A 17,953-nucleotide genomic window follows, 5' to 3' on the forward strand; every position below is an offset into this window, starting at 1 on the left:
TTAATCAAAAAAATAGTTTCAGTATAATTAAATTTAAAACACTAATTACAAAATTACTTTTGCAGTTTGATCTCCATAAATATACTTAAACTTTCTTAGCGTGTTAAAAAAAATAAACTTTAATGTATAACTGTTAGTCAAAGCTTGAATGTGAACATTTGATAACAATTTATTGAAATTTATCTTCATAATACAAAGTTGTAAATAATACAAGAGTTTTTATTTTGAGTACGCATTTTAAAACAGCCTAAAAGTTTGTACACAAGAATTTCTAGTTTAATTTATGTTACAAAAAATCTAATTTGTATGTGTTAAAAGAATACTACTCTAGTTCTAAAATTTCCTAAGAAAAATAACGTACATTGTAAACATTTATTAAACTTACACTTTTTTAAAAATTTTGATAGTTGTACAGGAATGTTAATTCCTATAATCAAGATTAAAAAAAAAAATCCAGCAACTATGTTTACAATAAAATAAATAAAATTATTGATAAAACTGAGAAAAGTCAAGTGACAAAGTTTAAATAATTACATACTGATTTTGACAGTTTCTGTCAAAGTTAAAATAGTTTTAATTTATTGGAACAAGTTACAACTCCTAACTTAGACGAAATTAATCTTAGAACAAACATATCTAGTATAGCTAATGTATTAAACAAAAACCATAGCTTTTTAGACTCTTTAAATGTTTTTTCATCAATTAGTAATAAAAAAGTCATCTACTCATTTACAAGCACCGCAATAAAAGTATAATAATTGTTTATAAAGGTCAAACTCTGGTCCATTTTTTTGTACATTAGTGTATATATTCCGAAAAACATAACTATATATAAAAAAAAAGTTATTAAAGTTTTTATTACACTGTAATTTTTTTTATTATTATTATTATATTGTTTATTTTGCAATGTTGGACTCAGGCATCAAAACCTGAGCCACTTAAACAGGACACACAAAGTAAGAAAAAGAAAATAAACTTATATTCAAAACTTTAAGATAAATTATATACATATATATAAACATAATTTAAATGAAAAAACAAAGTTAAACACAATATGATATACAAATGAACTAAATTAAAAATTCAATTCAAAAAATTTAAACTTATATATTACTTAGTACACACAATAAAGGAGTTTGTCTAAAATCATCGCTTATAAAACAACATTCATAATTACAAAATAAATAAGTAAACTGTTAATTTGTAGGGGGGAGGCGTAGGGAAACGAATATTTTTTCTTTTGTTTATAGTGGAAAATTAGTGAATTTTACTGGTATTTATTGTATTTAAATCAAATCTTTTTAGCTTTAAACGAAATTGTTCTACCCTCTCACAAGATACTATATCCTGAGGTAGTCTGTTCCACATAGCTTTTGCTCTGTGAAAAAATGCGCCTTGCCACTGACTGTTTTGAAAACCATGTTTACATTTTAATTTCAAAATATTTCCTCTTAGTTGATATTTATTTTGCGAAAAATTAAAAAACTGGTTAAAAAAACTTTTATATTTGCCATTAATAATTTTGTAAAGAGTTAATAAATCAAATTCCCATCTTCTATATTCCAGTGATTTCAAACCAAATTTAATCATTCTATCATTATATGATGTGTAAGATATGTTGCAACGACTACAAATATGACGGATAAAACTCCTTTGCACAGATTCAATTTTGTTAATATCCTTTTTCAAATGGGGTGACCAAATTTGGGTACTAAACTCAAGTTTAGGGCAAACGTATGTTTTAAATAGTTTTGTCAGAATTGAAGCAGAACTAGTTTTAAAACTTTTTGATATTTGATAGCATGTAGTTTTTGCAATCTTATATAAATAGTTGATATGTTCATTTTATTTTAAATCTTTTGAAATATAAATTCCCAAATCTTTAAAAACTTTAATTTCTGGTAACTTGATGTTATTGATTAAGAGGTCAGTTGGAGAAGATTTTTTTTTGTTAATGGTTAGAATTTTACATTTGCTAGGATTTAAGTTTAGTTTTCTTGTTTTTAACCATATGTAAATATTATCTAAAGATAGTTGTAATGAAGTATTTGACTGACTAAAGATTTTTGCATGTTTTGATTTATATGTTTGAATGTTTATAAAGTACAAATTTTAAGTTCAAAAGTTCTAATTACACTTACTTGACATTTGAACAAAACGTTGACACAACAACTACTGCAACTTTTATAATAGTATCATCAGACAGTAGTTGTTAGTTGACTATACAAATGTATATTTGCTATACCAGATTTCAATAAACTGATTTTTGTTGTTGGTTTGGTAAATAAAATTATTAACTTTGTTATCAACTTGCATGTAAGCATATCCATTTATTTTTTTGCTGATTTTATTCACTGCTCAGTATCTTATCGTTGTGGGAAAACAAGTTGATGAAAGCTTTGCTGCTCAGAGCAGGCATACGGTTTGTAAGGTTTTTTTTTCTTTTTAAGTGACTGACTCTTCTTTTTTTTTCTTAAGATGTTTTTTTAACACTTCTAATGGAAGTACCTTGATAGAAGACTAACAACATTTAACCTTACAAGGGCAATTTTTCAGACAAGACAAACACAAAATTTTACGAGTTTGTTACTCTTTGTTGCTGCCTGGTCGCAGCTTCTGTCCCGTTTATAAAATTTGTTAAATAGTTTAAATGTTATTTTTTGAAATAGAGTTTAGACAGAACTTGTTTTATTAATCTTTTTTAACTAGCAGCATAAATTTTTTTAAAGCATTTTCTTTAACGTTTAACATACGTTATAGTTTCTAGGTATAATTAATAATTGATTTATTTTAACTAACTATAAGTTTTAGTAAAATAACTTATAAAAACATTCAATAACAAAACTTATAGTTTATATCAAAGAAAAATTTACTAACTTTTTTTTTTGGGACCCTTAACATGCGAACAAGCAGACTTCTTTATTTCGCCTCTGTTTGAGAGATTTTTTTCAATTAACTTTAAAACTAAGTAAAACTGATCTATAAAAATATTATATAAAATTTATTAAGATAAAAATTTAAATATACAACTTATAACAAACAATTCCTATTAACTAGTTTTCTTCCTCTTGAAGATCTTGCTGACTAATGATCTTCTGTTAGGGTCAGTTTGAGTCCCCTGACTCTTGTATTTCGGCCTAAAAATAAAATTTCTGTCAATTTTTTTTTTCGAATGTCAAATATTTTCAAAGATATTTTAACTAAATTGACTGGCCGTTTTTGAAGTAGGTTTGTTTCAATTAGTAAGAAAACTTTTTAACTGTAACTTAAATTAGTAAAATAAAATAAACTGAGATTTAAATAAAAATATAAAAATTCTCTACATTTTACTTTGAACACTAATTATTTTTTATTACCAAAACTGATTTTTAGTCTGTTAAATGAAATAAATCGACATTTATTAAATTTTATAATAAGTTTAGTTTAAATATATAAATAAAAGCTGTAAACAAATAAAACAATCTAACTTTTCTTTTTTCTTTTCACCAGCGACCGGTGATTTTTTAAAACAGGTACCTTGGATGTCCTGTTAAAATATTAATATTAATTATAAGTTTATATATATTCATATTAAAATATTAATATTTTTTTTTAACTTATGTTGTTTTGTAGTTATCATTGTTTCAACTTACATTTCTGGAATCATTTTTCTCTTGCCTGTTTTTCGATTAGATTCTAATAAATATTAATTCATTTAAGTTGCTTAACTTGTTGATAAAGTTATTAAGTATGTATTCGTTACAATAAAGAATATTTATTGAAAAAAAAAAGTTTTAATAACTTTTGTAGATTTATCGCTAAGTATTTACACTCGTTGCTAAACATACTCGATTGAAAACTTAGAATATTTACAAAGGAGTTTACAAATGTAAGATTTATAGAAAAATAGCTTCATAGCTTGCTAGTCAAAGGTTCCCGGCGAGACAGTCCTGAAGTTTCAGGTAAATCTTAAATGTTTGCAAAAATATATTTTAAACATTCTAAACATTTCGAAAGTTTATAAGCAGAGTTTGCAACAGTTTTTTTAACAACTTATATTTTAGAATAAGAACATTGTTATCGACTAAAACAACTAACCTTTTACTTTTTACCCTTGCTATTCATATTAATTTGATCCATTCAAAATGGTAATAGAGAACTATTATTAAATGTTGTACCTCTCAGTTTTATATTCTAACGACGTAACGAAAAAAATAATAGTTACGCACAGTTATAATCATATGAATTTATCAATAAATTACTACTGTGTACTTTTTTACTTTAGAGATTACAACAAAAGTTCTCGACTTAATACTAACGAGATAATCACTTCAAAATTTATTAAATTCAACTATCAAAAACATGTGTTTATGTGTTAATGATAAAAAATCCATATATCCAATTACAAGAATATTTTATTTCTAAAAACTATAAATCAGGGGTCGGCAGTCTTTTTTAAGTAACGGGCCAGATTCATTGAAAAAGTCTTTCTTTTTTTTCTTTTAAAAATGAATTTAAATTATAGTAATATTTTTTTTTAGAAATAGAAATCCTTGGCGTTTCGTGGTTGCTTAGAATTTTTTTCTTTAAAAACAAACTTATTTAAATTCAAAAGTATGTAAAGAGCAATAATAAAACACTGTTGTTTACTGATAACCAAAATAAGCATTTATTTCAAGTTTTATCTAGAAAAAAACTTGTTTTACAGAATTATTTTTTTAGCTAAACTATTTGTGTAGTTTTTCGTATATTTCGAACCCTACTTTAGCGCAAAGAAAAAATGTTAAATAATTTCAGAAAATATTTACTAAAGTTATCTTGAACAAAAGTTATACATATAAAGTTAAAGTTACTTAAACGTAAAAAACCATAATAACAGCTACCAAAGTGTAAACTTAAATAAAACGTATGTAAAAAATAAAAAGTTTCATATTGGTAAAAACGGTACTTTAGCTAAAATTTTATGACTAGTACTTTTACACTTTTACTGATTAATAATTTCCAAACTTTCCAAGTTTAACTTATAGTTAAGCACGATTCTGGTTGTTTAGGAATTTTTCATTTATTTCATTTTAATCTAAGTTCTCTAACAAAATCCCTATGTCTGTACGGTCAAAAGCCTTGCTCAGATCCATTAAAACAGCAGAATTATTATTTTTTCTTTAAGTAGGATATTTTAAAAACTGTGAAATGCAATAAAAGAAGAGTGGACTCCGAACTTTGAAATCTAAATGGTATAAAATATAAAATGAACAAACATGTTTTAGTATATTTATGCTGAGTAGCTGACGAGCTAAAACAATAACGAAACCCGGGTCCCAGTCTACCAAAGACTTTTGTTCTGAAAATCAAACAATTTATGTATATACTTCTTTTTAGAAGTTTCAATCACATTCACGTTCAAAAATAAACATTTTTTATTCTTTTATTTTTATAAGATTGGTTTTAGAAAACAAAATATTTGAAAAACATATAAGTTTTCAAACGAAAGCTAAGCAGTTTTTTATGACCCTGAATAATACTTTTGCACTATATGTGCATTATTCGTATTATTATTGAAAATTGACCTAATCGGTTTATAAATAAAATAAAACCAGTAAAGTTCTTCTTTATAAAGTTGTTGTAATCAGATATAGTTTTAAAAATCATTATTCAATGTATTATATCGTAACTCATGCATTTGCAGCGTAAAAAAATAATTAAAAAACGTGAATAAAACGTTCTTAATTGTCCCGAGATATAAAAATTTATTAAGATTTCTAGCAAAACTAACGACCCTTGACGAACGTGTAATAAAACTAAATTAATCTAAGTCTCAATTATTTTAAACTTTCAGTAAACTCGTTTTGATAATTTATTAGAAACGGCAAAAAGTTGAAATCTGTACTTGGTGTTCTGATAGAGTTTTCGAGTAATGTTTTACTCAGTTCTGTTTGTTTAACAATTTAGACTTTTATTGTAAAAATAGGTATACAAACAATTTTATAACTAACTGGCTAAGCTTAACTTTTAAATCATTTCTGTGGCTTTTTTTTTAAACTAAATAAGAAACTAAAAAGTTAGGTTTAAATAAAAATTATCATAAAATAATCGTAATATTATTATATGATAAAAATAAAAATAATTAATATTGCCCTCTCGCAATTTTACCTACAGGATAGTTGTAAAAAAATATCAAAATAAAACCTATACTAAAGATGTTTGGATACAGATTATTCAATTTAAAAATAAATAACCGGCCGAGTGTTTCTGGTTGACAGACTTTAGTTTAGTGCTTATTTTACTTATGAACTTATAAAACAGTTCTAATATAAAAAAAATTTAAAAAATCTTATGTTTAAAGAATTTCTTAAGATGAAAAGAGAAAAAAAGATTATCTAATACTAACTAATTTTTTTTATTATATGTTTAAAACTCATCTTTTATTATTAGTTGAAAAAAAAATTTTCAATTAAAATAACGTTGAGTTGATTTTTTTTTTCCAATGTCGTATATTATTATACAAAGTTTTCTAAAAAGTTGATTTGCTAATAATATTTTTGCAAACAGTAAAACTCTTATATGTGCTTTTTTTATCAGTTACGATATAAATAACTTATTTTCAGTAAAAAAATTTTTAAGTCTGTTTTTTATGTTACGAAATAACTTATGTACACTAATTCACGATGATTTGTGTTTCCCCTTTAATATGAAACATGATAACTTTAAGCTTCGTTAACATTACTAATGTATATATGTTATTAAACACTAACTAACAGCAAAAAATTACAGCCATCATTATCGTTTTATACTAAAATAAGATAAAATTAAAATTTTTCAATTTTTTTTCAAAAATTCTGTCTTACCAAAAATTTCATTCAAAGTACATAAAACTAAGAAGTTTCAAGCGTCTCTATGCTTTATAGAACTTTTAAAACTTATTTCTAGATTACCAAAAACATACTTAGTTGATGTTGTTAAGGATTATTTTATACTTTGTTCATAATCTTTTAAGTACAATTTTTTCTTATTAGTTCACAACTCCAGCTTTTTTTAATATAGTTTATTTGTATGAAACGTATTCAGTATCATAGTAATATAGTGGTACAAAAGCGTATATATTCATGTAAAAAGTCGTTTTCCAAACACCAGCGAGTTATTTTTTAAACAAACTGCACAGGAGTTCTACTCACAAGCACGGAATCATCATTGGGAAAGGGTGGGTTAGTTGTGATCTCAACTAGTTCGAAGTTTCTTCCTAGTTTTGGATCCTTGTCATCATTCACATCAACCTGAATTATTATAAAAACTTAAACATAATACTAGTTTCTAACATGCTTAATAATATACTTTAGCTGAAAAACTATGAAGTAGTTTCAAATCTTTTTTTTTTTACATTTTTTAGTATTATTATCATTATATGTTATATAGTACTAAGTAATGTCAGCTGTTTTATTTTAAAGATAAAACAAGGCTTTTTAACGAAAAAAGTACGATATAAAATAGATGGTCAACCAAGTTTAATTTATAATTTAAACTTAAGTTTAATTTCAGAAATCATTTTGTGTTACTAAATATTTGCAAACTAGTTCTAATCGTAAAAGTTTGTATTATATTTAAGCTTATTGTGAAACAACCTTATGAAGAAAGGATTATTAAGCTGTTTGATTTATTTAAACTTTTTATAAAGCTGAAAATTATCATCACTTGTTAACTTCACTAACTTAAAATAAAAAGTGTTTTAATAAACAGCAGGAATTAGTTAATACTAAAAAAAAGGAAGGTCTCTTACATTTTTTTTTTGTTTTTTAATGCTTATATTTTTTGAACAACAACTTAACCTTTAGTTAATTATAATTCTTAAGTATATTATTGAAACAAAAAACAGTTCAAACTTTTTGTTAATTATTACTTTTGTTAAACGGCGTTTCTTAATGATAAAAACAATTATAAGAGAACACACTGTTTTGCTTGATGTTTCATCATAGCGCAGTATTTAAGCAAACTTTAGTTTAAAACTATGTTTAGTGTTGTGAATATCAAAATATCAATATAAGTGTTGAAGCAACTGCAAAACTAACCAAGGCTTTAACTAACAGACCCTCATTGTTGGATTTGAACTTCCAAAAAGCCACTTGAAAATGTTGTTTGTAGAACTGAAAATTAAATTAAAGCTGGTAGTATTAGATTATGTACTTTTATAATTAGCTGTTAGTGAACTCATGTAAATAAGAAAACTAAATTCAAGTGAGTTAGATGTATTTTTATACTCAAATTTAAATAGATTTCAAATTAATAAAGAAACTATACGCTATTTATATTAAACAACTATTTATGTTTTGAACGACAAAAATTAAAAACTTGTGTTTAGTATCATAATAAACTGTATTACAACTTAATTTATCAACAGCATAACTTTTAAAAATCTTGATGTAAATAGTAAACAATTTTGAGAATACCTTCCTAACCTCAACTCTAACTAAAAAATCACTCCTACCTAAAGTTGAAAAATACTGCAAAAATGTCTACTTTTGTAAGCAAGTGGTTGATGTCGTGGTCACCGTCAATGACTAGGCTCCAGTCGGTCGGAAAGTATATAAGCTCGTTCACAGTGGACGGAACAATTTGGAGGTCGCTGATCGATTCGTACTTGAGACACCCCTCGCTCACATAAACCTTGACTATTACGACTCCCATCGGTGCGAAAGATTCTCTGCTTCCTTGCACGACGTTCTTCTTCACTTTTATCTTGAAAATAATGTTTTTAGTTAAAAATAAGTTGTTAATTGAAAAAATTAAAGAGGTTATAAGTAAAGTTTTGAGCTACTGTTCAAAAATAAAACTTTTTTTTTATTGTTGAAAGAAAATTAAGCTTTGCTAAATGCTGAAAAAAACTTATGAAAATTAGACTTAAATGTATTTTTAACTTAATTTAGTATTAAAAGTATAAATATATTTGAAATCGGCATGATTTAAACTTTATTTTTTTCTTACTGTGAACAAGTACTTAAATTTTTATATTTTAACTTAAGTAAAATATATTTTAAATTGTAACTAAGGTTAAAATTATTTTTTCATTTTAGACTTTTATGCATTTTACACTTTTTGTTCAATACTTTTAATAGATTACAACCTTATCATGTGTATTTAAATTTGAGTTTTTGAAAATTTATAATTAAAAAGAATTTAAAATAAATTACTTTACTCAAAATTTTCTAGCTCGAACTTTAAAAAATAATACTGATTAAAATTCCGATGTGATTGGATAGATATATCGAAAAGCAGTAATAACTTTGTAGTTTATGTAGTATAAATTGCATATTTTAAATTTCTGTCGACGTATTACTTTACATCACAGTTACAAGTCGCATAAACTTCATAAATGGAAAAGTAAAAGTAACTCGAAATACTAAAAAAATATGAAACATATTGAACAGCCTCACCTCTATTTGTAAGGACTTTGAATCATTAGGTGTCAATTGGCTGCGGTACCTTCTCGGTTCATATGTGTTAGAGTCAACATTTAATTCTTTCAATTTGTTAACAACTAAACCTTTTACCTGTAATATTAAAAGGATGTTTTTAATAAAGTATATTTTTCAAATCGTTTTACAAGAGCTATAAAACCAAAAGATTTTCGGTAATAAAATTTAATCTTTTATATCAAACTAAAATAAGATAAAATCTTATTTAGGTTAAACGTTAATTGAAAATACATTTTATTCTTGTTTGAAAGTATTGAAAATAATAGAAAAAAAATTACGAGTAGATTAGTAACACCAAATAAACTAACAAATAAAGCGGCATCTTCAACATCTTTGGTCATGGCCAGCCAATCACCGAACCCCCCGGTCAGTGATCGATCATCCGGTACCTCCACTGCTGACCTCAGCGTGTAGTTCTTGCCTTCTCCGTGGATGGTCAGAAGTCCAACATTTTTTATATATTGATCACTCTGCTGTTGTTGTTGAACCGAATCGTTCCCTTGTTTGGCATAAGCCTAAAATTTAACTTATAATTCTAAATTCTAAAAAAAAAAATTCAGTTCCTGTTGATCTGATTTTGTTTAATCAAGTTCGCTATTTCACTTGTTTAAGAAAGCTATAGAAAAAAGTTTTTCTTTAAAACTAAAGGTGCATTAGAACTTGTAAAGAAGTATATATGTTATTACAAGTTATATTTGTAAAATATAATAAAATTGTTTGTGGTTTTAGTTTATTATTTTGATTAACACTAAATTTTTAAAGCTATATTTTAAAGATTTACCAAAACTAAATATTCTCTTCCAGTTTCCAAGATTCTACAAATAAAGGACAAAGCTGTTATCTGTAAAAAAAAGTAGTATTCATTTACTAGATACATAACTAAGACCAAAAAGCGCAAAACTAGTTTTTTAAACCATATACATAATATTTATTACTTTAGAAACTTGATTATAGTATATGAATTTAAGGTGAAAAATTTACTAGTTTGATTTAAACATAAAGTTTTTAAGCAATAAACTATTATTTAATGAGACTCGCACTTTCGCATTAGGAATGGATTTGAAAATGGGCACATCAACAGCTTGCGACTCGGGAAAGAGCTTGTCCAAAATACCCTGAATGGACTTTGTGGCCGGTACGAAAGGGCTCTGGATCGGGTAATCGTCCACGAACGTCACATGCTTGCCTTTATCTTGGCCGTCAACGACTTTGAGCGTGTTCTTGAGGCCAGGAAACATCTTGTTGTTGACTCTGACAACTTTGTGCTTGCCTTTATGGACCTCTATGTGAACTTCAGCGAAATACCCATAAAGTTCGTGACTACCATCCTTAATTCTGACCTACAGAAAACGATTTATAAATTATTAAAAAATGATTGAATTTAAAAAGTTAGTTTAGTTAAAAGATACAACGATTTTTAATCATTAAATTTATAATCTTTAAAATAAACTAACGACTAGCTGCAGACTTTTGATATCAATGCTTCCGTCTTTTGAAAATTCTCTGTATTCTCTGTACTCATAATCAATGAAAATATCAACTTTGCCAATCATTATTTCAACTTGAGCTTTTATCTGTATTAAAATATGCATACAAATTTATTTATAGTTGATACTATGATTTTTCTTCATTTGTAGTTAGAATGCAATAACAGTTTGCTTTTTAATTTTGATGCTATCTTTTGAAACCGATTAGTTGTTTTTTAGTTCAGTTTAAAAACATATTTTATTTTTTTACTAAATTCCTGATTCATATTAAAAACCTTAAACTAATTTAAGTAACTAATTGATAGAAATTTTGAAAAGTTTTTTAACTAATGTAATACATAATTCTAATAAAATAAATATAAGTCTTACATCCTCTATGTCAAGTCCATGCTTATTAATTTCATTAACAGGCTTCCAACCAGACCAAATTCCTTTACTAACTGACATAATTATTTAGTTTTTACTTCTAAAAAATTTTGTAATTAAAACTATATTTGCTAAACGAGAAGACTTTATCATTATGTACTGAAAAAGTTGTACATAATTGCTTAATCTGTTAGTTCTTACACGATTATAAAACGCTAAACTAAAAAGTTGATACTGAGTCTTTTAGAATTTTATTTTGGTCTGAACTGGATATTTTGTCTATAATAAACATTTTTAAACAGTTCTTAGTGAATTCTGTTGTTTTTTTTTTACAATATAACTAATATATAACTACTTTTAGTGGCGCTACTAATTAAGCTTTGATTTCGTAGTGATTAGAATTATAACGTAAATATGACGTGTGCCTAAATTGGCCTATATCAAACATTTTTTTTTAAATCTTGTTTTAATAAATCAAAAAAGTATATTTTAAAAACTTTTGAATTTTTAAAGAACATTTATAGACAATTGAGAATATTTTTACATAACTTAGATACGTTTAATAAAAAAATAGTGAAAAAATTGATATTTTAACTGTAAACCTACTTAGTCAAAACTAACGATTTTTAAGGGTTTATAGCTTCTTTCTTTAAATATTACTAAATTGGTGTTAGCTAGATCGATTTAAGTACCAGTTTAGTATGAATCATATGTTTCCTATAAATCTAAAAATAAATTTTATTTCCTCATACGTTTATGTAATCAAAACTTTAAAATTAATCATTAAAAGTTTTCGAATTGTACTAGTTTACTCATAATGTAAAAATGTGCATGTGGTTTTAAGCCAATTATTTTTAATTTAAAGTACTACTAACAATTTTTTTAATTATACTAAGAAAAATAGAGTTCGATTGAAGAATATAACTATTAAGTTTTATAAAATACAAAAATTTAGTTAAAATAACTACTGTCTATTAATAACAAAAAAATATGTAGATTTTTAAAACATTAAGTTGTTTTCATGTTTAAAATAGTGAAACCGGTAGTGAAACAAAAACGTTTCAAAAATAGTTTCAACTATTTTAAAATATTGTTTTATAGACTAGCAAAAAACAATTATTTTACAAAAATAGCATAAAAATGTAAAAATTAATTTTTTTTAAACATCTGTTTATTATTGTAAACTTAATTTAGATTAATTTTTGTTAGTCAAGTTTTATTTTTAAAGTTCTTCTTTGAACAAAAAAGCCATCACAAGTTAAGTATCCATTTACTTTAAAAAAATTCTTTTATAAAAATATATAAGTTTTAATACCGTCTAGTGACTTCATTAGCATTTATTTGAATACACTAGAATAGTTTTTTCATTGGACGACAAAAAAAAAAACAGCTCAAAATAATTGACCGACGATCTAAAAATTATACTAATAGTTTTTAAGTGTCGTTATTTAAGCAAAAACTTTAAATCACCAAAATTGTTGTAAATAAATTTATTTGTTTGTTTAGTTTTGTAAGTTTATTATATAAAAACTTTCAAAGATAAAAAAATTGTAAACAAAAATTTTAACATTGTTACATCTAATGAGTTTTATACTCATTTAATTTTATATGCTTTTTAAGAAAGTAACTTTTAATAAGTAGATAAAAAAACAAGTTACCTCATTTAAAGTTAAAATGTTTTAAAGCTTTATCGATTTATTTTGTGCATTTACTAGTTTATAATGTTCAACTAACTTAAAAATTATGTATCTCTTAATGTTTTAATTCTATTCTTTTCAAAATTGTAAATCGTTACATTAATATTATTAAAATTTAAAACTATTTTGTAAGTTAAAACAATGGTAAAATAATTGCTAAAAACAAAACATAAATCATCATTTCCTTTGCATCGAGCTATGCTTTTAAGTTTGCATTAAGTTAATAAAAATTGGTATAACTTTATAAATTTTGAAATAGTTTGACAAATAAAAAAACTTTTAGATTTTCAAAATAATGAACAAACTAATTTACAAAAAGATTAATATAAAATAGACTTACTAAGCTTTCATCAAAACAAGTTTTATTTATAAAGTTTTATTTATAAAGTTTTGTCTTTATTCTTTACTCTATTTTTAAACTTAAAAGTAATGTCGAACTGTGTGTAATGTAAGATTTTAGATACCAACTAATTGCAATCAAAACAAATATCTCCATTTAAGAGGTTTATTTTAAAAATGCTTTCTAAATTTAATTAATTTTCTTCATCACGAAAAAAAAAACATCACGACACTAAATATCCAAAAAAAAACTTAACTTAAGAAACAATTAATTAAGTACTAATTTATGAAAAAAAAGCTGATCAAGTTAAAAAAAAAAGGGTTGATCATGCCAACTCGATCATCAGACAACAAGTTTCAACAAGATCATCAACATCAACAACAACATCAACAACAAGATTATCAACAACAAGATCATCAGACAACAAGTTTGCGAAACTTGTTGTCTGATGATCGAATTGGCATGATCAACCCTTTTGTTAAATTTGAGCTTGTCTCACGGCAAACGGAAGTCCGGACTTGTTCTGCAGACTTTCGCCGATTTTGTTGATTGTTAAAAAAAAAGGATATTCAAAATAAAAACGGATTTCTTAAGAAACTTTCTTTCTTAGATGTTTTTGAATAGTGTTTTAGTGATTGTTGCTTAAGTTTATCTTTTTTTTTTTTTGATTACTAGCTTTGTGAGTAGTTATGATGTTTTGAAAAGGAAAGTAGTTAAATTTAGAAAGCATTGCTCAAGCAATCCTTTTACATTGAAAAATTATTTTTAGTTACAAGAATTTTAGGGTGCACGAAGCTCATGTAGGGGTGCACAAAAATATTTTGAGACTACTATCAAGTTTATGATGAGGATTTAAAAACATACTTTGGCATGTTTAAGTTTTAAATCTTACACTGGATGCTATGAAATTTTCACTTGATTTCTCGGTAGTTTTGATCTTGAGGTGCACATATTTTTATTCTAGTTAACAAGTTAGTGTTCTAGTTAGTGATCTATTTCAAATACTTTAAAGACCACTGATTTGGATTACCACTGTGAATAGTGTGCATATTGGTATAAATTCGTTTATAAGGACGGAAAACCTTAATCGATCAAAATTAATTTTCATCAATTTTAAATTTATTTATAACATGTTTATAATACATAACATAATGGTTAAAAATTATTTATACTTGGAAATAACTAACTTAAAAATACAAAAACTAAATTTAAACTAAGGCTACATTAGTTTCTAACACTAAAATAGGTATTCGAACCTAACATTTAAGTTTATTTTTTCTATTGTATTTGTATAACAGAGTATTATGTCATATTGTGCTACAACCCTTTGGGCCTAAGTTAAAGGATTACTTTTAGTAGAACTAAAGCTTCTCTTACTTTTATTTATTTTAACAACCAAACGCTTAGAGCGTTAGGTGCCGAGGGCAAGATCCACATTTTCTGGGTAGCTGTTTAAATTGCACGAGCGTACAAAATTACACAAGGGGACAAAATTGCACGAATATACTTTTGCACGAAGATATTTTTGCACGAGGGGATAAAATTGCACGATGATAAAACTGCACGAAGACACCTTTGCACGAGCAGAAAGTTATTCACGGAGACAATTTTGCACGGGTTAATTTTTTTAAATTTTTTTCAAATATTTTTATTAATATTATTAGTTTTTTTTTTTCATTTAGTTTTATTTTTTACTATCACTGTTACCCCTAACCCTTAACCTCGGTCGGTAGCTTTTTTATTTACTTTTTTATTTTTTATTGTATTTTTTGTTAGTTATTTTTTAATTTTACTATCACTGTTACCCCAAACCCGACAATCGGTCACTTTTATTTTGAAATTTTTTTAATTTTTGTTATTTTTTTTTGTATTTTTTCGTGCAAAAATGTAACTCGTGCAAAATTGACCCTTGGTGCAAAATCTTCTTCAAGCAATTTTGTGCACTCGTGCAATTTTGTTCTCGTGTAATTTAGCCCCGTCGTGCAATTTAGACCCGTTCCAACGTTTCCTGCTCCATGCTTATAAAAATGTTCAAGAAAGTATATATTTAATACAAGAAAGTAAACATCAAAAATTCTACATTTAGAGTTAAGATCTAGGTGAGAAACCACAACAATCGGTTTTACAGTTTCATTTTTGTAACTTAAATTAACAATAGCAATAAAGAAGCAAACAATCTATAAACAATGTTCAACTAATGTTCAGCTAAGTCTATTCAAAAATAGGAAATTTAATAATTTTCAAGTGAAAATTGCTAATATGAACAAGCTCATGATAACAAAAACTACTAATAAAATAAACATTTGCTGCCCGTACATGACAAAAATGGCCTAAAGATAAAATTACAAATCAATAAAAAAAGGGCGAACTTGTAACAAATGCAACTGCAATAAACGGTTGGTTTAAAAAATAGTTTAACTGTATAAAGTTCATGTTCTTGGAAAATCATCTTAGCTTTGTAAAACAAATAGATAATTAAATTTCTTATAAAATAATTAAAACTTAAAACTAACTTTTTTATTAAATTAAAAAAGCTTTTTAGACATCAATACAGCAAAGTTTTGAAATTTTAAAATGCAACTATCAATTAAGACTAAAGATTACTAAGACTATAGATTAAAAATATTAATAATATCAAACATAAAACTGTATTAATTGGTTCTTAACAAAGTTAATTTATTACTTTAATTATTATAGTTAGCGAAATCAACAAGAAAAATACAAAATACAACAATTAAAATACTTAAAGATATCAAAAGTAAATGTTCTAACTTTAAAGTTTTCAATAAATATTTTGTTTTATCAAAAATAAATAGGCTGTTGTTATTTATATCTTCCTATATATTCAAGAAAAATTTCAAGCATACATAGAAGTACAAAATATTACTGCTACCACAGTAGTATATAGTATAGTACTATAAAATGTTTCAAATACATTTAATTGTTCAACCAAAACTTTTTCCAAGTACAAACTAAAATCATTGTTACATTTGTAAATTTGCACCGTTTTGTTCAAACTACATATGAGGTATTTTACAGCAAGAAGTGTAGTTTTCACCGTTCAAACCGTCACAAGCTTCTTCATACCAGCTACCCTCGTCAGCATCATAATAAACAATTGCAGATGATTTTCTACCGAACATGATAATCTTGTTGCCAAGTGACGTTGCCGCAACTACGTCATCAAAACCGAGATTCATGCTTGTAGTTTCGTTTTGGACTATCGCGAACCTGTTGGTTGTTCTCTCAAAAACTTCGAGCTCTTTAAAGCTCTGAGGGACAACGTATAATTTCCCCTTAACCGCAACTAAACTGTGGCTCCATTGGGCGTACACCATATTCGGCATTATTTCCCACGTGCCGCTCACGTGGTCGAAACGCTCAACAGTGTTTGTGGCGACGAGGTTTCCGTTGTAAACGTCAGACAACCTGAAACTACCAGCCTTCCTTCGTAAGTGCAGGCTGCGGCTTCGGTTCTTTTCAGCCTCATTTCACCGATTTCTTTCATCTCCTTGAGTTTTGTATCGCACTGCATGCTTGGAGTGAAGATGAAAGCATTGTGGTCAGTCAGTCCCCCGGTCATGTATATTTTGTCAATGAGACCACACACGTTGAAATTTTCGCGGTAGCTCATGTCGACTACATCTTGCCAAACTCTTGAAACTGCTGAAAACTTTCTCATTTTCAAAAACTTATCACCGCTGTTTGTTTGGTTGACAGCAAACAGGTGAAGTTCGTTTTTCATAGAAAACGCTTTATAAATGTCATCGTTTCCGAAAACTATGGTATCAATTTTTTTACTTTCTAGTCTTTTGGAATCGTTTCTGTAAATTAGCTTCAAAGTCCTCACATCTTCGAATCTTTCGCAGACAAGAACGTTAAAAGACACGTGATCGCAATGTCTCCAGCTAAAACTTTTGCTCGGTAGCTCACTCAAAATATTTTCATTTTTAAGCAGAACACCTTTTATTAGATTTTTGCACTCATCAGCTTTACAAATAGAGTAATTGCCACTTAGAATCGATTTTAAAGCGGAATCAGTCATCAGCGGTAGGCGCACTAAAAGCAAGAGATCTTCAGAGAACTTGCTCCTTTCCTCGGGATTGTGGGCAACCCAACTGTTTGCTGCAACGAACACCTCGAACTCTGAAGAGACGTGCAGTTTGCAAGAACGAAGAACTTAAGGTGAGCGATGGACAAACGGAGAAAACTTTTGGTCTCACAAAACGTTGAGAACCTACGCTCGGCGTGATAAAAAGTTTTTTTAGAAAGTTGATGTAAGTTGAAGATCTTAGATATTGATTTCAAAAACCCATATATTTTTTTTTTGTCAAGAGCTTTATGAACACCTTTTTCCGATGTCTCAGGATAGAAAAACTTGTTGAATTTGAGGTTTTTAACAAGATCCTCGTTTTCTTGTACTAAAATCCCTGAAAATTCATTATAAGTTTTTGATTATGAAAAATAAATAGTACTAAGTAGGTACAATTTATCATTTTATTTGATAATTTCAAATCTAAAACTGTTGTATGTTTATCTCAATTGTACAAAAGTTACAAACTGTAAAATGTAAATAGCTGTTTGAAAAAAAAATTCAAACACTTATTTACAACCAACTGA

At 26.4% G+C, this 17,953-nt stretch overlaps 1 protein-coding gene across 1 annotated transcript; it reads right to left on the reverse strand.

Annotated features, from left to right (window-relative positions):
- Window positions 1-3,049: 3,049 nt before the first annotated feature.
- LOC145842828 (uncharacterized) lies at window positions 3,050-11,377 on the reverse strand. Its single transcript, XM_082950309.1, has 12 exons — window positions 11,300-11,377; window positions 10,898-11,017; window positions 10,484-10,783; window positions 10,225-10,284; window positions 9,752-9,958; window positions 9,402-9,518; window positions 8,488-8,706; window positions 8,040-8,114; window positions 7,132-7,250; window positions 3,633-3,657; window positions 3,468-3,526; window positions 3,050-3,137 (listed from the first exon to the last, which is right to left on the reverse strand). Exons 1-12 carry the CDS (start codon window positions 11,375-11,377, stop codon window positions 3,050-3,052), a joined length of 1,467 nt encoding a protein of 488 aa, XP_082806435.1.
- Between the last annotated feature and the right edge of the window lie 6,576 nt (window positions 11,378-17,953).

Source organism: Thalia democratica, chromosome 8 (genome assembly GCF_965202585.1).
Source record: "Thalia democratica chromosome 8, ktThaDemo2.hap1.1, whole genome shotgun sequence".
Classification (NCBI taxonomy): domain Eukaryota; kingdom Metazoa; phylum Chordata; class Thaliacea; order Salpida; family Salpidae; genus Thalia; species Thalia democratica.